This window comes from Pagrus major, chromosome 23, assembly GCF_040436345.1.
Source record: "Pagrus major chromosome 23, Pma_NU_1.0".
NCBI lineage: Eukaryota > Metazoa > Chordata > Actinopteri > Spariformes > Sparidae > Pagrus > Pagrus major.
Window position 1 is genome coordinate 1794065 of NC_133237.1, and position 21633 is coordinate 1815697.

Here is a 21633-nt window from a genome sequence, read left to right on the forward strand (position 1 = left end):
TGTCCGGTGTTCTTTTGATCATTTTGTGTACAGTCATTAATTTCAATAATTTATTTTATACCAAGGAGCAGTGGTGATGTGCTGTACTGTAATACTTAACCTTGAGTGCATATACCTCTGTGCAAAATCATGTCCGAGATGACAGACAAGAGTGAGACACTATACCCACACCTGACAAAGGTTCACTTGCCAGTGTGGGAGTTTTGGGATTCTGTAAATTTTCCAGATATCGAGATGATGTTATGGTGAATTCTAAGGGCCACAATGACGTGAGTGAATAAGTGATGGAAATCTGACATCATGACAGCTTTAGCACAGTGTGTGGATAGTTACATTTATAATTATCACAAAAATACATCATTCTTATCTCATCAGTGTTGTGCCCCTACAATAACTTGTCTACAAACAGTTAAACAACCACATGCACCATCTGCCAACAACACTTGCAAACAATATTCTCCTTGCAGGTTTTGTGCTGGTGTATAAAGACAAAATATCAAATAGCAGGGAGTTTCTATAGCAACTATGTATCCTTTTGTATTTTACATGTCAATTGATCAGAAATTTGAATCACACGTTGCAACAGTTTGAACATGATTGTGTTGCTTTAGTGTCATCATACCAGGGTAGAAGATTTGAGCTCACAGAGATTACTTCAATTATTTCAGCTGTAGAAATCTGCCCACATACTGAACAGTGTGTACGCTTCTGGAGAAAAGTCACCATCAAATACTGACACCTTGGGTTGGTGTTGGAGCGACCAAACACTTAGTGTTTGATGACCAGGGATGAAACTCAGCATCCAGCTGTCTTTCTGTGCTTACGTCTGATTCACAAAAGATGCTAAGCATAATTTTGCTTAAGCAGGTTCTAAGAATCTCATTGTAACTTACACACCTGTGGTCTGTAAATCTCAGATCAACTTAAAACTGACAGCACCCACCTCCTGATTTCCCCTTACATAATGCAGCACAAATGAGGGTTGAGTCAGGAATATTCATGGACCAAAAGAGAAAATTAAACTTTTGAAGATGTGATCATCTTAGAGGAGATTGAAGCCACATGTCTCTGCTTCACATTGTTCATAAAACTAATGCAAAGTTCACTACAGACTTGGATACATACGCGTCCTGAACTGCAATATTCCTAAACAACTAGCCTTTACTTCAAGTGTTGACTTTGACATGGAAATTATCTTTTTTTTAACCAAAGGAGGATTTTTATAAATAACTACTTAAATATATGGTTTTCTGCAAAAGTCATACTTCTTTCATAAATAAGGCCCCAGGTCTGCACCAGCATTAAGGCAAACATCAGATACAGTGAGCTCTACTGACATTTAGATGATTTCTACAACCACAGATGTGGAGCACTACAGTGGGGTGTAGCAGACCACATCGTTATTACATAACACAGGTTTAAACCAGACTCAAACCTAAAAGTGCCGCCAAAATGTGAGTGACAGCAGCTCCTTTTAGTTTAAGAACACATAGATGCAGACGGTGGACACACTGGGTCTTAGTTAGCTTAGGGCTGGGCAAGGTTTTGATATTATATCATTATTGTGACATAAGCCTATACTGCACATAGGCTAAGATATTGGATGTTGTTATATGGTGATATAAGTGTTGTCTTTTCCTGGGTTTAAAGGCTGCATTACAGTGATTTTTCTGAACTTACCAGACTTCTTCTTATAATCGTCTCTACCCACTTAGTCATTCTATCCACATTACTACTAAAGTAGTTATTGATCAAAAATCTCAGTGTTCATATTTTGTGAAAGAACCTTATAAAAAGAGGTATTTGATCAAAAATAGTGATATTTGATTTTGTCACCTAGTCCTCACATTTATAACGTGGTTTTGAGGCGATTTTAAAATATCAAGATATACACTGTAATATATAAAGATATTACGATATTACTTTAAGGTAATATCGCCCAGCCCTAATGTAAGTTCAGGGTATTTGTTGAAAATTTCATTGACAACAGAACTGATGCATAAAAACAAACACTGTCGTGTACGTTTTTGTAGGCATTTTTATTTTAAAACATTGTTTCGGTTAACGAGGCCTCCTTCGTGTAAGCAGAGCAAAGTGCATCTCCTACCAGTAACGTGCAGCTTAAGTGCTGAGTTTTCATCAAACACTTCAGATCTCCAGATGTACAGACTAACAAAAGAATTTTTCCTGCATCGTCTCAGAGGAACAACAGAGATCATTTCAGAACATTAAAGTCTTTACATTGTGTGTTATTTCTGTCTTGAGTAGAGGGACAGGAGGTGAGGTGGTTGGGAGTTGGTGTTGATGATCATTTGAGTGATCCTTCCCCTCCAGTCTGCGACTGGTGCCAGCAGAGTCAGCATGCAGACTTTGAAGACGTCCTCCTCACATGTTGGTGCTCATCCTGGTCTGGCTGTTAGCTGGTGTCAGTTCACCCTGGCTGCCTTCTCTAGGTGGAGACTGAAAAGACACAAGTTTAGACTCATCACAGGAAATGCAATGTGTTCAGTTTGTGCCGCTGTCGTTCATCAACAAACGGCTTAATTTCAAATGCATATTAAAAAAACAAATTGCCCATCTTTAGTCACCACGATTAGATGATATGAAAACAAACGATCACCCAACCCTTTTTGTGATGTTTGCTACAGTTTATAGATTTATGAAATATCTCAGTTTGAATGCAGCGAACCTGTGAACTGTAGTCATGTGTAACTCTCCAATGTTATGCTAAATACATGTGGGTGTATTCTTTTACATTTACACAGTATAGTTATTATTAAAGGCTATCCAGGAAGTGCAGACACAGGTATGTGCAGTATGATCACCACTCATTTTACACAATCTTATTAGTCTTCACACGAGACGTAATAAAGTACTTTGGCGAAGTGCCAAGTCTACTATTTAACTGCTGCTGAGATGAAGAAATCCTGTATGAGCCGTGACGAAGAATAAAAAACATTTTCTCTACCTTGACATGGATCTGGTTGCGCAGCACAGCAGCTCGGAGGATCATGGCTTTGGCTCGTCTCTGGAACTCTTTGCCCATATGGAGTGACTTCTCAAACGTGGTGCTCCTCTGATCCACATCCCTCGCATACAGAATCTATCAAAATGGCAGTATGAGTACTAGTTTGTAATGATTCAAATGAGAACTGACTTGTTTCCACAGTGTGTGTGTGTGTGTGTGTGTGTGTGTGTGTGTGTGTGTGTGTGTGTGTGTGTGTGTGTGTGTGTGTGTGTGTGTATGCGCGTTTCACCTTGCTATGAGAGTCGATCCGTGCATTGATAAGCCCCTCGAGTATGAGCTGGGTGAGCTCATCTTCCAGAGCTGCAACTGTGGTGTTGAAGGCCTGCGCCATCTTAGTCATGTCTGCTGACACGTAGGGGCTGAAATACTGAACACACACACACACATTAATTGACAGAAGCTTCTTGTTCTTCAAAGCATACTTTCTTTCTACTGACATGAGTCAAAGAACATACTTATTTAACCCTTTGAACATACTTATTTGTTAATAGAATTTCCAGAAATTGGGTACAAAGAATATAAATGAAATTGTTTCCAACTACTTCTGCACTGTAAATATTAGGAGGTTCATGGAGATGTACAGCAGGTGGCACTAATACCTCAGTCTGTGCCTTTAAACCAGCAACAGAAGAACAGGACACAAGATGAGGTAAATAAAAAGTCGAGCCCAAACGATGAAAAAGCATGTGGAATACATGATGGAAGTCCACATATATCAGACTTTTCTATATCTTCAAAGCTTCAATGGACATGTCAGTCAAATGCTTCATGTACAACCCAGATTCCAAAAAAGTTGGGATGCCGTCCAAAACGTAGATAAACAGAATGTAATCATTTGCAAAAAAACTATGTTCATTGACAATCAGTTTTACAAAGTGTCCCTGAGGCCATGTTTGAGACGTGTCGCTGGCATCAATTTCAGAATAATCTCACATTTTCAAAAATCAATGAGGTTGATGAGATAAATTGTTAAATATATTGTCTTTCTACAGTTTTCAATTGAGCATATGTTAAAAAGGATAAGCAAATGGTTACATTCTGTTTTATTTCTGTTTTACACAGCGTCATAACTTTTTTCAGAATCGGGGTCGTATGTCACGATTTATTCATCAGGTCAGTTTCCACTGAACACCGTCACGTTTAGTTTTTACAATCCACTTCATTTCCAACTTCTCCCTTCAGGTTTTTATGCACAATTTGAAAAATGCATGGAAGTTCACTGCATGTCTCACCTGAATGAGGGCTCTGTTCCTGATCTGGCTGTACAGAGTTTTGACATGTGGGGCCAGATACATGTCCAACAGGAGGTTATCCTGCAGGAAACACCACAGTCTCATCCCCATACATACACTCAACAGTCTCATTAGAAAATACATTATACACTGCCATGTCAGAACATCATAACCTGTGTAGTCACAAACTGAGCTTAGAGTGACAGTTATTCTATCACAACTACACTGATTGTAGCCTAACAAAGGTTTCCGCTCTAACCTTCATTTCATCCAGCAGCTTGAGACAGGACGCATACTTGGACTCGTAGAACTTGAAGATGATGTCACGAATCTGAGGCTCCAACTCTAGAAATAACTTGAAGGAGCTGAGGACAGAAAAAGATTAATACACACGTTTACTCATTAAATGTACCAAGACATTTTTCAGTTACTATTTACTGAACTACCGCCACCTACCTGCTGGAGATGACGTTACGTTGGAGCTCCTGTCTGTCAAACGTGGCCAAAGCACACAAGCCTCCGTACACGGCTACGTTACTGGGTGACAGGAGCTGCAGGGAACACACACCCAATCACGTTCCTCACAGGTTTATTCTGTTTTCAGTTGACTGCAACATCACTACTAGATGCCACTAAATCCGTATAAACAATACTCACATTCCCATATGGACATAATGTACATGGATTGACAGTTCACCATAATACTTTCTCCTGTCAGGCTTGACAACACAATGTAGGTGATCGGGAACACACTCCAACCTCCTCATTCTGTGCAGTAACTCATATAAACCTCAGGCAAAGGTGGTCTGAAGATTCAGCAGTTTGAGTTCAACAAATCAAATGTAACAGTCTATTTTCGTGCAAAATTTGTGAGCAGTGGTATTTGAAGAAATAGAAACAAAAAACGATTTTCTACTGTAAAGTCTGTAACTTTGAGAGATCTCCACTTTTTGGACAGACAGACTGATGAGGCCTCATATTAGATTCAGCTGAACTTTAACAAAACCGTTTTGTCCCACATCACTGACACTGAAATCACTGTGAGAACTGATTTCTTTGCTGCCACTATCGACATAAACATTGTTTTTAGACAGACCTGAAAAAGGTTTGTTTGGTGGATCTAGCAGTAACACCATGGTACCACTGGCTGACGTCACTCACCTCTGGACAGTCACAGTGGTCAAAAGAAGCCTGCAGGAAGCACTTGGCAGCTGGTTTATATTTGCGTGAGGCCAACTCTGCCAGGCCTGAAACACCAATGAACAAGTTCACACTTGCATTATACCCAACTCTATTAGAGATTATTCCAAAAAAAATAATTACTCTCTACAGACAAAGCAATTAAATGTCATATTGTTTTCATCGAGGCAGCCATCACTGGTGGCTTTCAGGGCAGTTTGTTCAAATATAACAGTAAAAAAATCACTTCATTTTTATCCATTCTTGGAGAAGACATGGTTACCAGACAGCTAATTCTCAGTGCATGTTCAAACCCAACTGCAGGTTGTACTGAGTGACATTATCATCACAGAGCATAATACGGTCTTACCTGCAGCACATTTTAATTTGGTGAGGACTGCTTGATTTTGGCTATCTCGCTCTCCTCTTTGCTGAACAAAAAGAAACAGAAACAGCATCAGCTACAGGGCACTTGTTATCTCCATTACAAGCTTTGAAAAATAGTTTCCAAAAATGCTAGCATGAATAGTTATCTGTCTCATTGTGCAAACACTTCTTTTTTACACAGTCTGATTGGTATTGTAATGATACCTACCCCTCAAAATGATTGTTTCTGCTATTTAGCTGTTTGGAGCTTGACATTTAACAGTCAAGACAGTGGAGAATAGGCTGAAACAGAGATCCATGCTCACCTCTGCTATTTCTGGTGTGGATTCTGCTTTGTTGACGTAGCTCAATACATGGGACCAGTTCTGGAGGTAAACACTAACCTGTGGGCACAGAGAAGAGGTTGTGCTCCTTCATATACTTGGTTTGGTAAGATTTGTTGAAACCTCTGCAAATGGTTTCTACCCCACTGCCTTTCTGCTGTGTGGCACAAAACTGAAAAAATGACTGTTCTACTAGGAAACACATACCATATTTCCTCAAACCATTACTCATGAAAAGCAGGGCCTCCAATATTTTGCATGCCAGTCAAGCATAATGTCAACTTCTACTGCTTTCATTTCATGATTTCAAAACTATAATCAAACCATTTAATACTTTGTTCTTGATTACTCCTCTAATGTTTTATGGTCCTGTTTCAGTCATAGCAGATGTACTTGAGTTAATGTCTCAGCCAACTGTAGTTTGAAAGACATTTGAAATAACCATGGGAAAGGGTCCCATTCAATGCAAGTGACTGAACACAGTTTAGAGCAAACTAGAGCAGCATGGCACTCAAGATGGAGATTGTATTTCAAATTCAAAGAGAGAGATTTGTAGCACCGGTTTAAGGGGGGGGGGAAATCAGGAGATAAAGCTGTGAGGCACTTTGATGACCTGAGAAGAATCAGGTACTGGAAAAATAGAAGAGTGAGCTGCTGTTAGTTGACGAGCACAACACAGCTAGATGGAGGAAGAAACTTGGCTTGGAGCTAGAGACAAGGCTTTCAGAGAGGATTTACTGTCACTCAGTGAGGGAAAAACATAATCAAGTAACAAGAAAAATGATCAAAAATAAAGCGTTAGGGATCAACTTTTCAGTAAGTGATGGAGGCAAGATATTTGTGGCTAACAGGTTGGTTCCAAAGAGTTCTACAACTCAACTGTCTCTCACTTCGACTATTCACCAGCATGAGAAACCTATTTTGTTTGTTTACGTTACGTTGGCGAGGTTGCCAGCACTAACTTTAGAGGGAAACATCAGTGTAGTGGACAACAATGTAGTGATTTAATTTGGTTTGTTGACGAAGCCGCGACCAACTGGACAAGGATATGATCAGAAAGTCTCTCAGGATCTCTGGACAATTTGTGAAAACTGATTCAACTGAACCTCATAATTTAATCATTCATCAGAGTAATCTGCAATGACTTTAACATACAGGCCAGGGGCATTAGAACTAAAAGCCCCAATTCAAATCTGCTCCATAACGAGGCCTGGTACATTCTGCAGTTGAGATAAATAAAGACTCTAAGGGTCCCTATTTGAGGGCATAACTGTATCTCAGCTTAAGGGTGCTTAATGATATTAACTTATGAGATCCATCTGAAGTCAGTGCTTACAGGCACGTGTCAGGAATATATTCATATAAAAATGAAGTCAGTGAAGCACAATGGCTGCTGCCATATGACTTGATTGCAGGAGTAGAAGACTGTGTACCTTGATGACATTCAGACACATGTTGATGACATGCTTAGCACTGGTGCAGTAGTCTCTGGCTCGGGAGTAGCACTTGAGGGCATTACTTAGATCACCACAGTCTAGGTAATGGTCCCCCAAGTCATCATGGCCTCTCCTGGAGAGAGGGAACAGAATGGGAGGAGGGTGTGAAGAGGCAGATAAGGTCAGGTAAATTGTATAGCACTACTTGAAAGCTGCTAAATTAATAAAATGTATTTTTATTTTTTTTAACAGAATCATCTTCATCTTCTTAAACATAAAATTCATTTGATTCTTTGGGTTTTCTGTATGAACAATGATGCTGATAATCTCCATGATAAGCCACAACCTGTGCCATCATACCTGATGCTCTCTTTAATGGAGTTTCCTTTGTAGTTCTTGAGATCAGTGTCCAGTTTCTCCAGTTTGAGCAGAGCCTTTTTCCTAGTGGACTCGGCCCAGGCTGAGTCAAGAGGAGGAGGAACAACCCCACCTTCAGGTACTGTATCCGGCACGCCCTGCACCTCCCTATAGGTAAAAAAATTAATAGACAAATTAGAATTACCACGTCTCAGATGAATGCCTTCGCCAACTAGTCAAGTTGAAGTTTACATCTATGTTTGTCCAGGCTCAAAATGCAGACCTTTCCAGATGAACTGTTAACAGTTTTACAAAGTGTTCCTGAGCCCAGGTAGTAATATCCTTTATATAAGCATGTGTTTCACAAGGTGGCGAACGTCACCCCATCCTTGCTTGTGACATCTGAGCCTTTGGAGGATGCCCCATTTGTACCCAATCATGATATCACCTCTTACCAATGAACCCGTTTACCCCATGGCTCTATGTTTAAGTTTATAAGTTTCTCTGTGGTACATATTTTTGAAAATGAGCGCAGTTTCATGGACTCAAGGATGGAGGCTAGGGAAGGAGGGCCACCAACCTATGAATAGAGGCCATTAAATTATTTTCTTTTTAAAAAAGATACATTTCATGGCATAGAGATGTCCCAAACAGTTGATTCTGTGTCAGCAGTGGCATTCAAAGGTTCTGGATGAACTGGCTGACGGCTTGTTGAACCATTTCCAAACGAAAAAAATGCAGATTTTGATAAATTTGTTAAAAAATGTCGATATGAATACCAGCAATTTTGCGTTTGATGTCACTGCCCCACAACCACAACTGCCCCACAAAAAAAGCTCACTACTCACTCACTGTCAGGCACACAACCTAGTTTACACAGACAAATGCAGAACAACCACAAACTCCCATGGTAAACGTGCAAAGGTAAGCTTGCTAACACAATCTGTTTTCAATCCAGAATTGCCTCTTTCAGAACAGGCTCTCAGTTATTAGTTATTATGTCATTAACTATATTACCGTGTAGCCTCTGTGAGTTTGCGGTGGATCTCTTCATAAGTGTCGACATTGAAGGTCCTCTGGACGAACGTGAGGGCCATCTTCAGGGATTCCACTCGGAGCTGAGGGCAGTGCTCAGCAATGAACTGAAGCCTCTCAATCCGCATTAATCCACTGTAGCTGGTGGCATACTGCTCCAGGTCCTACACACAGAGAAGCATCTTATGGAAACAACGTCAAAACTGCTCATCTAAAATGTACATGTGACATCATGTGGAGTGATGTCACAGTAGTTTTCCCTCTGTTGGGTAACATTTGGGGGAGGTGTACTTTTATAATAAAGTTTTGGTTGTTTCCATGCAGTCAACCTTATTACTTCATGTATTGCACAGAAACAAACATTCAATAGCTCCACGCATTGAAATTGTTTTCAATAAATATGACCATAATTCAATATACCTCTACTCTGATGGACAGGAAAGTTCTCTATAGAGAAAAATCTCCCCTGTGAGCATTTGAAGGATCAGGAGGTTTCTTGCAGATGAGAACAGCAGCACAGCAATTTTTGTTACTGTGAGCATTTGGTCAGTATACAGTGATGATCTGACTTCCTGTCATCCATCCGTATTCTAACATGTCTCCAACAGTGATGCAACGATTAGAGATTGTGATGTAGTAGTTATTGCGTCAGGGAAAATCCTGGTTTTTGCAGTTTCACTAGTTTTTTCCCCAACACTACAGACGTGTAAATGTGTAAAATGTTTAATTGTAATTTGTCCCCAAAACATTTCTTTGTTGGTATTTGTTTTTAGTGCTTGCTGTTTTCCGAAACAGAAATAATACACTTTTTTTAGGTGGGGCACCCAGGTATACTAACAGCTGCCCCAGTATATTTGGCAAACCCATCTAAAATGAGCCTAATATGTCCCCTTTAATACCTTTGTTCATCATCTGTGATGTGAAAACATCAGATTAACAAACAGAAGAATGAAAACTGTGTGTGTCCTGTCATGGTTCAGTTATAAAATCCAAGCGCACTGTGGAGCATCTGTCAGCTGAAGTAGACAGCAGTAGGAAAGGTTGTACCAGCATCTGGCTCAAAAGTAGTGCAGCCACTTCAATACCAGTCAGCGCTGGAACTGAGAGTGTGGGAGCAGTGAAGAGAAACGAGTCAGGCTGCTCTGTATCACCCAGCTCTGTGTTTCCACCACAGTTAGTTGTGCGGATGGGTAATTTTGAGACAAGACTCTGTTTAAGTTGACAGTCTGCCAGACTTGATTCAACTTACAAAAAGCAAGTCGACTCAGGGGGCCGTCTCGACTGATGATTTGAATCACCAATGTGATTCGGGGCAGCAGTAGAACCTAAGGACTCCTGAACTCTTAAAAACAGGGATTTCCATCACTGCCACAAAGGCGTCACACAGATAATTATTGTCATAGGACCAACAGATTGTGTGCCACCATCGCGGGTTAATGTTAGGGTGAGTGAGTGTATATGAAAGTCTATCAAGTCAATACCAGTGTTGGGTTCTCCACTATGTAGTTGGTGTCTGGGGCATTCTGCTGGTCTTCCTGTGGGTCTGCATCAATCTGCATGGGCTCCACAGACCCCTGAGAGAAACAAACCAGGAGCAGAAGTCAGCAGAAGTAACAGAGTGAGACATGATCCACATTGTAGCTAAATAACATAAAAAAATATGGGCACTGTAATAAAAATGTTGCATATACTTACACTTAATAATTATACTCAGCACTTTTTTTGCTCCCATTTTTTACAAGTTTAAGTAAAAGATATGGGAAACACACGTGATCAAATTTCATAATTGTCATATGTGTGACAACAGAACATATGTCAAATAAAACACAACCCCAAATCATAGAGATGCAAATTTGCATCTGGACTAGTATTACCACATAACATCTGTCTTGAGCAAAATATGGTAGGTAATTTGCTATGCACAGGGTCGACCCCTGCTAGTCTTCTAATGAGTAAATCCTATAACTGCTGTGATGCTGTTGGATGCAATACCTAAAAAGATTTAAGACTGTCAACAAGTGAACAATTGCCCCAAACAACGTTAACACTGTAAGCTGAACTTCAGTTGCTTGTTGGAATGCTGGCTTGTTAACCTCAACAAGCAACCTCATTTCATGACCCAGAGCTGTCCATAGAATGAGCTATTAACCAGCACTAGTGCAGTGCCTGTTCAAAATGTGACTGTTTGGAAAGTTACACTATGTAGGGTTATCAAAACCTTAACATTAAAACTGATGCCTCATTAGGTTAACCAGCGCAATTGTGACAGAAGTCTGACCCTAACCCTCTCTCTACATAGCTCTAGGTATGACCCACATCTAAAACTACATCATCTATAACTACATCATCTATAACTGCAGGGTCTCTCCAGCTCTGTGTCACACCTGCAGCCTTCTTGAGAACGGCTCATCCAAACAACTTTGCACTCAACTCTGCACTTCCTTGGGCCATTAGCAATACATCTACCACGTGTAAAGTTGATGGAATTGACAGTTGTCGAGAAAACTGAAGGACAGACAGAGATTTCTTCCTTTTTAGTTAGATGGTAGGCACAAACAAAGCACAGTATCAGTATGTTCTCCACAGAGGGGTTTTTAATCATTAGATGCTAAATTCATAATGTTCACTGGGGTACAGCAAACACAAATGAATTGCAATGCAATGAACTGTGGTCTACTGTTATTGATTAAGAGCCCAGACCTAACTGCAATATAACACATCTTCAAGGGATGGTTTACATTGCTAATGGGAGTTGGAAATGCATTTGTGAATGGGTATGTGAGAACCGATTGCATTGACCACGTTGTCGTGCATAATGGTGAATGTTTGCTGATGAAAAGAGTGGACAACAATCATTCACAACAGCTCTTAAGCCTTGTTTTGATGTATGGTTGGCAACAAGCAAGGCAATATGACCATGTAGTTTGGCGTTGTCACTGATGCAACAAACGTTATGCTAACATTTGCTTTATCAGCCTTTTAACACACGAACACACTGATGATACTGGTTATTGAGGTTGGACCGTTAGCAAGAGAAACTTCTTGCAAATGTTTAATGGTAAACTTGTATGCGTTTCCGTATACCATATGTACACGGCGAGACATATTCTATTCAGAGCTAACGTGACACTGCTAATAACAGGAAGTTGGCTTGGTAATGCTAGCTTTCGTTAGCTACAGCCTACAATGATAAAAACAAATGACTCTTCAGTCTCTGTTATGGTTTACTTTATTGAAGAATCAAACTTGTGATGTATAAACCTTAGTAAAAGCTAACTTCCTGCGTCATTTGTTGTTTTGTTTGTGTATCGTTAACGACAGGGCTGTTATCGTCAATGTTAATGTTGTTAGCCAACGGAGGCCTTCAGTCAGTTGTTAGCCTTCAACTCCAAACTCCATTAAAACAATTTAATTTCCATATTGTTTGGCTTACTGATAAATGTACATTCATTTAAAAACGTTTAAGAGATTCTGACGGTCATTCCAAGTCTAATTACTTCGATAAATTCGTAATTTATTAGCTATCCCTTCGTTTATTTACTAAGATACACTGTTACGTTATGGAAGTGCAGTAACGTTACCGTAAGAAGAAATGCCGACCAATTTTAAGGCAGAATTCTTTAAAATGTAGCTGTGTTGAAATCCAACAGCATACTGCTTCGTAAATGATTTATACGCCCAACACAAGCTAAGATACTAATGATTCTCGCAATGTCGTTGTGATCTTTAACCGTGAATTGAACCGTTTCTATAGCTAACCTAGCTAACGCTGGCTAAGGTTACACCGGGGGGATGAAGACACATCATGTTCAGTTTCCAGCTGTCTTTGCTGGTTGGAATTGAAAAAACTGCGACGAAGAAGACTTACCTGAAAGTTAAAGACTTGCACGGGCAAGGGCATCTTATTTATTTCTGATTTCGGTGTTCTTGTAGTGAGTTTGTCAGCCTCTGAGTGGGCTGGTTCCACAGCTATCTAGTTACTGTGATAGGGACAGGAACATTGCTACGGCTCGCGGGAAGGCGCAGTTTGACACCTTCTTCTTCTTCGTTACAAACCAGCGTGAGAGCTGCATGAACTCACCTACTGCACCGGAGTGTGCAATATTATGACTTAAAAGACTTGGAAAATTGGAAATTAGACCTGAATCTGGATATTAGACCTGTTTCCAAAAGATAGACTACTGAAATAAACCTTCTCACTTCCATCAGTTTTCCCTCCATCTTCCAAATTTTGTTTCAGTTCTTTCATTCATTTCCAGCCCTGCCTTAGTGGACTGCTTTTCAAAACCTGGCGCCTACATTACCCACTATGTAACTTAGAGAGCTAAAGATGCCACCAAGCATTTAAGGCCCACTGATTGTGTCAGCAGTCTGCACGGAGTTGCTGAGATGTTGCCCCAGTGCATGGAAGCCCATTCCTAAAAAGAAAACAAAAAAATCTTAAAGCAACATGTTGTAACTTTTTTTAATCTTAAAATAACAGCTTTAAAATCATTTTTGATGGTACAGTGTCTTGTAAAAGGATAATGGTGTCTTTGTCACAGCCACTTTGCCCTCCTATCATTTGTTTCTGCACTATGTAACTTCAGTGAGAGGGTAGTATCACAGTGTTACATACAAGTTTTCAAGACACAACAATGTCATGACGTAAGGTATTTTGTTAGTAGTTTAGTTAGCACCTACATTACCTCTGACAAATTGTTACAGACCTGAGATTTGTATTACAACAGTGGTGTTGCACTCAGAAACTGTGGGGGGCGCCAAATTACACAAAATGCCAATTTAATGTTGCTTGAACAGGGGTTTCCTTTATTTATCATCCCTTGCACCTTTTCGTTGCCTTATGTGAAAGTTCTTAAGTGTTCATAATTTTGACTTGAGTCAGAAATGTTGCTTAGTATCTCATTATTTAAATTGTTAGTTATTTCATTTATTGTTGTTTACTTATATATTTATACGTTTGTTTATTTATCGTTCATATTTTTCTCCCATTTTTATTTCTTTATTCATTTATTGTTCCTGGTGGCAGTGATTACATGGTGATGAAGGCTTACATGACAGTTAGCTGTAAATTTACCCAGGAGCCATAAGACATGCAGCCACTAAACCAGAGAAGTTTGACTATAATCTATGTAGTCCATGGGCCAGACGAGATGTCGGTGCCACCCAAGGTGGCAAAGGTTACTCATCATTTTTGAAAAGATACATGTCTGTAGTTAACATTTTGGTATGATAACCCTTCCTGAGTCACAGCTAAATTAGTGTTATCAGCTGTTGAAGTTACCCTCCCCCATTGAAAAAATGCCTTTTAGACACTGGTGCATATCTTGGTATTGGCTCATTTTCAGAACATTTTCCAGTGTTTTATATTATTGTGTTTGGTATCATTTTTAAGGGGATACTCAGAGCTTTCATTCAAGCCCTTTTGTGAATATGTATGACAAGTACAGTGGACACTGGAGCTCTTCAAACTTTTAATTTTCTTTTTTTTTTCAATTTCCACCTAAATCATATGTTTTCTTTTAGTCCTGTGGTATCACAGTGAGGAAACAACTGTAAACAACCATGAATAACATAACACTGTCAAGAATCAAGAAGCCAGAAGGTTTATTTGTCACTCACTTACAATTTCGCGAGGCCCTCAAAGGTACTGTGCCAACAACAACATACAATGGCAATAATACAAACTGAGATAAGATAACAAATAATAATAATAATAATAATAATAATAATAATAATAACAATAATAATAATTAGCCTTCAGCACATCAACATGACTCATCACTCAAACTGGTCATAATTTTCTTCATCTGACTCCCCAAGTTCAAAGTTGGGTTGTGGATGATGGGCTTGATTTTGGTTGCTGCAGGTCTGCAACCTATACATGTCTGTGCAGAATAGTCCATTTGACAGGCACGTGCAATCTGGCAGTTTGCATGAACGCACACACTTGCATGATAGCAGCTCCAAGACCACATCTGGTGCAGGTGGGGAACGCATCCAGTGAATGGCCAGCTTGCCATCATTGTCAGTCCTTCCATGCAGAGTAGGACTTGGCACCACAGGAGAAGTGCCCATGGCAACGGGCCAAGTGGGTGAGCAAGAACTTCCCTCATATTGACCTTTCTGCTTTCAGCCACAAGGATCATGTGACTGAACAGGTTTCTATCAGCCTTTAGGACAACATCCTGACCTTTCTTTCCATGCGATCGTTTTGTGTTGATATTGGAGAATGTTTTCAGGCCATCCATCCATCCATTTTCTTCCGCTTATCCGGGGCCGGGTCGCGGGGGCAGCTGCCTGAGCAGGGACACCCAGACTTCCCTCTCCCCGGACACCTCCTCCAGCTCCTCCGGGAGGATCCCAAGGCGTTCCCAGGCCAGTCGGGCGACATAGTCACTCCAGCATGTCCTGGTGCTTCGTCAGGGTCTCCTCCTCCCGGTGGGGCATGCCTGGAACACCTCCCGAGGGAGGCGTCCAGGGGGCATCCGATACAGATGCCCGAGCCACCTCAGCTGGCTCCTCTCGATGTGGAGGACAGCGGCTCTACTCCAAGCTCCTCCTGTGTGACAGAGCTCCGCACCCTATCTCTAAGGGAGCGCCCCGCCACCCTGCGAAGGAAACTCATTTCGGCTGCTTGTATCTGGGATCTTATTCTTTCGTTCATGACCCAAAGTTCATGACCATAGGTGAGGGTAGGAACGTAGATTGACCAGTAAATGGAGAGCTTCGCCTTTCGGCTCAGCTCTCTCTTCACCACGACAGACCGATACAACGACCGCATTACTGCGGCCGCCGCACCAATCCGCCTGTCAATCTCACGCTCCATCCTTCCCTCACTTGTGAACAAGACCCCAAGATACTTGAACTCCTCCACTTGAGGCAGGAACTCTCCCCCAATCCGGAGGGAGCAAACCACCTTTCTCCGGTCGAGAACCATGACCTCATACTTGGAGGTTCTGATTCTCATCCCAGCTGCTTCACACTCGGTTGCAAACCACCCCAGGACATGCTGGAGGTCCTGGCTCGAAGGAGCCAACAAGACAACATCATCTGCGAAAAGCAGAGATGAAATCCAGTGGCTCCCAAACCAGATCCCCTCCGGTCCATGACTGCGCCTAGAAATTCTGTCCATAAAAATAATGAACAGAACCGGTGACAAAGGGCAGCCCTGCCGGAGTCCAACATGCACCGGGAACAGGTCTGACTTACTGCCGGCAATGCGAACCAGGCTCCTGCTCCGGTCATACAGGGACCGTACAGCCCTTAGTAGAGGGCCCCTGACCCCGTACTCCCGGAGCACCTCCCACAGAATGCCACGAGGGACACGGTCGAATGCCTTCTCCAAGTCCACAAAACACATGCAGACTGGTTGGGCAAACTCCCATGAACCCTCGAGCACCCTGTGGAGGGTATAGAGCTGGTCCAGTGTTCAACGGCCAGGACGAAAACCACATTGTTTTCAGGCCTTGTTTCGTCATCTTGTCAAGGAATTTAAAAGATGGTGGGTCCTCTTCTAGCCTTGTTCATCTGAATACCTGGTAGGCCTCTTCGCCTATCTCAGGGGCTCTCAAGAGGTCCCTGGTCACATCAGGTGGCGCAATGGAGCCAGTGGAGAGGCTAACCAGATCAATGCCATTTGGGGCCATAGCATTGAGCCAGTTATTCTCCATAAGGTCAATGAGAGACTTGACATCCTCTTCATCTCTTTTGATCCTTGGACCCTGTAGATCTGGATGGGACAGCTTGGAACTGCCTTGACCTATCAGGTCTCTCAGCTGCCTGAGAACCACACTTCTGTACTCAGCTGTTATGTAATATTTGGTCAAAGCTCCTGGATTCAAGCTGAATTCAATGCAGAGGTCTCGGAGTCCAGCATCTTGAAAACACTTTCCTATTATTCCCAGCATTGTGCAGATGGTGTGGAATACCCCAAGCCTGATAATGATGTGTTGGAACTCACTGTGTTTCCATGTAATCTCAACAACCTTTGCATAAAGGGCTTGGTCAAAGACACAAACTTTTTCAGGCCTAATTGTTGCATGATGCTCAATGACTGGTTAAGCACCTTGTTGACAGTAGCCATTTGTGTTGCTGGAGCATTGATGGCAGGCAGGTAGCCTACATTGTTAGGGATAAGGATAACCACCATTTCGTCACAAGTCAGGACATTGAAGCCTGTCCAGCTGCTGACTGACTGTCCTTCTTGTTGTGACATGCGTGCAAGAACCCAAATAATGTTCTTTTTTCTGGCAACCTAAGTATTGGCTACAGTATTTACATCTGCACATTTGCTTTGTGGTGGCCCAACTCGTTGTCCAGCATTGTAAGTAGGCAACATTGTTGCAGGTGCACTGATGTGCCGTTGCTTTGTTTTGGCAACAGAGGACTTGGGTTGGACAGGAACTTGGTCAAATTTATTTGCTTGCACAGCAATCCCATTAACTCTGTGAGATGTTCCTTTGCCACCGACGGTTTCTTCTAGGTGATCAATATTGTCCCAAGCTAAGGTAGTGAATATGCCGGGATAGATGTTAGCTGGCAAAGATATTTCACTTTCTGATGATGAGAGTTTTTGAAGACATAAGGCTGTGTCGATCTCCTCCATCTGTGTCCTCCAAGACACGCAGTGACTAAGTCGGTTTAGGATGTTTATCAGCTCTACATTCCCTGTCAACGACTTGACACTAAATGGGAGAATGACATGCTTGGAAGGTTTGATTCTTCCACGTCACCACACATACCATGTCTTGACCATATGATTGCACAAGCTGCTGAACTCTCTGAGTTGCACAATGAAGATCATGAGAGCCTGTGAGTAAATAGCAAAGGAAGACACTGAGCTACTCTGGAATGGTAGGACATTCTACTTATGGTTTAACATCAGGTGGCCAGGCTTGAGGAATATCCTGACTCTTGATGTCTGCTCTCAATTTAATGGCCGCTCTGGCTACAGCATCTTTTCCAATACTTTTCAGATTGTGGTTTTCTTTGACAAGTTCCCTCATGGACAGGTTATCTGGGTAGAGGAGGACTTTTCCATTATCATCAGGGAAGATGCACAGGGCTCCACCAAACTCACTCTCCAGCTTTCGTCTTATGTGTTTTTTGGTTGATTCCTTGACTTGGATCATTCCTTTGGAGTTCATTGAAGCAACCAGTCTAGAAGTTACATCAGTCATTAACATCACTTTAGGATTGGCAAAAAGCTCCACCCTGATGAACTGGAATAGCTCATCGAATGATTGTTTTACAGCAGCTTCATACTGGGCTTCAGCATTATCATGTTCATCACAGACTAACACCTCTTTAGGAGCATCCTCTTTTGTGTACAATCTATAGCAAGATCTATGATAGTGTCCCTCAGCTGCTACAAGGTCTCTACTTACAATAGCCATGATTCTGCTGTCCATTTTCTTTGTGGCTGCACTCCGGATCTTTTCATTAGCTTGCAGTTCTCTACACTGTACCAATTTCTCTTTCTTATTTTGTCCCTTTACATATTTGTCAATTTTCTGACAAAATATGCACTCTGTCATAAGTCCTAGATGTTCCTGAGACACGTCTAGCTGCTCTCTTAGATACTTTCTCTTCAGCAGAGCCACTAGAACTTTACTTTTCTTTTTCAAGGATGCCATTAAGAAGTTTCTTCATAGTGAAGATACTGCGACACTTCCTGTGGTAGTAGAATGGTGGAATCTGTCCCTCGGGAATGGCATTCGCCATTTCTAAAATTGGTGCATGATTCCATATCTGAGCTGCCCTGAGCAGAGTTTTCCAGGAGTCAATATCTTGAAGTGAAACCAGCTTCTCTCTATCATCAGAGCAGTGGATAATGCATTCCATTTTTGGTTGCTTTGGTTGTGGACTGTTATTTACTTGCCCACTGGTGGCCATGATCATTCAGTTTAACTAGAAACATATAATCAGAAACCATAAATCAAAATGAATCTTAACTAATGTCTTAACATGTAGCCTACATTAACAGCTTATTTAATGTAAAGTTGGTACTTTTGATATATTTTCTAAACAGAAATACATAACCACCACTACTACTTACCTTAGTAGATGATTATATAACAACTATGATCTGCGTCACAAACTATATTCAAAATGTACACGACTTGACATATGTATTGCTCACCGTTAAATTGGTACAAATGAGTGACCTGAAACTTGTTTCAGGTCACTCATTTGTAGTTGAAGCTTGCTTGAGGTATCAATGCACCAAAATGTTTACCAGCATGACAAAATTAAACTAAAAACTAAACCTGACTTATCTGTCAAAATGAATGATGACATAAAAAAAACAACAGCAATTTAACTGGAAAAATGAGAAGAGAGGTACCATACAGTAATGGTATGATTAAGAAATACACAAACTATTTTAAACATACAACTGGTGCAGTCCAGAAGGAGTAAAGATGGTGTTTATGGAGTCCAGATGGAATAAAGAAGGTGAGAAGACATTTAATCATTTATCAGATGTGGTCATAGTTTTATGTCCGCCTAATATAAGGCTGAAAATCACACCCTCAGAATGAAATAATATGGATAAATCATACATTTCCTGAATCCTTAGAGTCATGGCAGTATTCCAGTTTTTGTGTTGTGTGTCTCTGATGTTTCTTGATGCCACAGGACTAAAAGAAAACATATGATTTAGGCGGAAATTGAAAAAAAAAAAGAAAATGAAAAGTTTGAAGAGCTCCAGTGTCCACTGTACTTGTCATACATATTCACAAAAGGGCTTGAATGAAAGCTCTGAGTATCCCCTTAAAAATGATACCAAACACAATAATATAAAACATTGGAAAATGTCCTGAAAATGAGCCAATACCAAGATATGCACCAGTGTCTAAAAGGCATTTTTTCAATGGGGGAGAGTAACTTCAACAGCTGATAACACTAATTTAGCTGTGACTCAGGAAGGGTTATCATACCAAAATGTTAACTACAGACATGTATCTTTTCAAAAATGATGAGTAACCTTTGCCACCTTGGGTGGTACTGACATCTCGTCTGGCCCATGGACAAATATATGCAATTAGAGACACACTCCCTACGAATGAGCTTCACCCCAGTCACTTGGAAGGGTGCGTGCTTCTGAGACTGACAATTTCAGCCAAAAGAGGTCAGGCAAACAGTGCTTTTCTGCCTAATGTCGATAACTCTTCTTTCAACTTATATAGTCTTACTTCCTCTATTTGTATTTGAAGTATATTTACCAACATAATAAAACATCTTCTACACTGTGTAGCTGGTGTCTGTCCACATCTCATCTTCTCCTAATGATGAATCCTAACAGCAACAAAATGCAGTGGCTACTGAAGGATTTCATATTTTCTCGTCTGATGACAATAAAATGTAAAATAATAATAATCTTAAGCGATTGTTTTTATCCTCACATTGTGGGCAGGAAATTAAATACATTTGTGAAATGCATTAGAACTGTATAGTCATCACAGAAGTATATATATATATATATATATATATATATATATTCTTACAGCAGCTTAGAAATGGCCTAGAATAAAGTTAGACGGCATTTTGGTTTTTCTCTGTATGAAAATTGAGAGATTGGACCAAGAAGTCCTTAACATTTTGAATTCTTATGGGGGAACAGTGAGTCTGACTCATGCTCTATACTGGACCACTGTTGGTTAAGTGGTCGCTCAGAAATCTCAAAGTACATTGTCAAATATTGGCTAAAGTCCACCTGACATCAATAAATATGTGTATGAAATACTGACACCATTTTAATCTCTCTCACTCGCTCCTATCCTGTCAATGCTGACCAGGCACTTCGCTATCCTTTGCTGCACGTCACAGCTCACAATCCCTATTATTAATGCTATAAATAGCCAATAAGCTACCAATGGTTCATTTTACTCCCACAGGACTGCCACAACTTGAGTGTTGGATGAAGTATTGGTAGTGTAGGCTGGTATGGTGGTGAAGGTTCACGAAAATAAATTGAAATCATGATTATGGAAGTGAAAATGATAGACTTAATTTAAAATACTAGCTTCATCATACTTTTGATTGATCACCGCGACCCATGAACCTCTCGAGAAGCTCAATTCAATACGTGGCAAAGACAAAATAACACTTGTGGTCCTCACCGGCCCCTGTGAGGAGCGGCTGCTCGGCTCTAAATGAAATGAACTCAGTGCCCCCCCGTTCCCGTGCTGAGAGCGCGCGCGCTGAAGACTCCGTGTGTGTCGCGTGCTGCAGCAGAGAGAGACGGTGGCTGGGTTCTTCAGTGGAGGTGCATTTCTGTAAATGTCCCTGTTGTTGTTGGCGATATGTGAGCGTGTTCGTTATAAACTACAGATAACACACCTGTGCTGCCTGACCGAATCATTATAGGCTCTTCGCGCGCGCACACATGTGTCAGCACTGGCCGCGAGCCTGCGGTAAAACCGGTTGTCAGTCGCGAGCTCCTCCTGTGACGGAAACTTTAATTCATCTGAATGAGTTTAGAGATTTGCGCGTGCCGTGTGACGGAGTGTGTAACCGACACGGCGATTAATCTCACGAGAGCTCGCCTAAGCTCCATCCATCCATCCATCCATCCATCCTCCACCCGGGAGTGAAGTTCGTGAGCAGAGGAGCGGACGAACAGCGCAGCTCTCCTCCATTCAGCCATCACT

General features: G+C 41.2%; 1 protein-coding gene across 1 annotated transcript; it reads right to left on the reverse strand.

The window, feature by feature from the left end:
• Positions 1-2020: 2020 nt before the first annotated feature.
• On the reverse strand, positions 2021-12984 carry gps1 (G protein pathway suppressor 1). The gene is made up of 14 exons (XM_073494552.1): positions 12846-12984; positions 10459-10551; positions 8960-9141; positions 7946-8110; positions 7583-7718; positions 6132-6209; positions 5810-5870; positions 5422-5507; positions 4717-4811; positions 4520-4625; positions 4261-4341; positions 3258-3395; positions 2969-3103; positions 2021-2460 (listed from the first exon to the last, which is right to left on the reverse strand). Exons 1-14 carry the CDS (start codon positions 12876-12878, stop codon positions 2386-2388), a joined length of 1464 nt encoding a protein of 487 aa, XP_073350653.1. The 5' UTR covers positions 12879-12984; the 3' UTR covers positions 2021-2385.
• Between the last annotated feature and the right edge of the window lie 8649 nt (positions 12985-21633).

Excerpts from the sequence above, each read along its gene's own strand:
- gps1 (XM_073494552.1), bottom strand. The coding sequence starts at position 12,878 with ATGCCCTTGCCCGTGCAAGTCTTTAACTTTCAG. Across the intron at positions 8,111-8,959 it reads AAACTCACAGAGGCTACACG|GGAGGTGCAGGGCGTGCCGG; the intron begins GTAATATAGTTA and ends TTTTACCTATAG. Across the intron at positions 7,719-7,945 it reads TCCATTAAAGAGAGCATCAG|GAGAGGCCATGATGACTTGG; the intron begins GTATGATGGCAC and ends CCCTCTCTCCAG.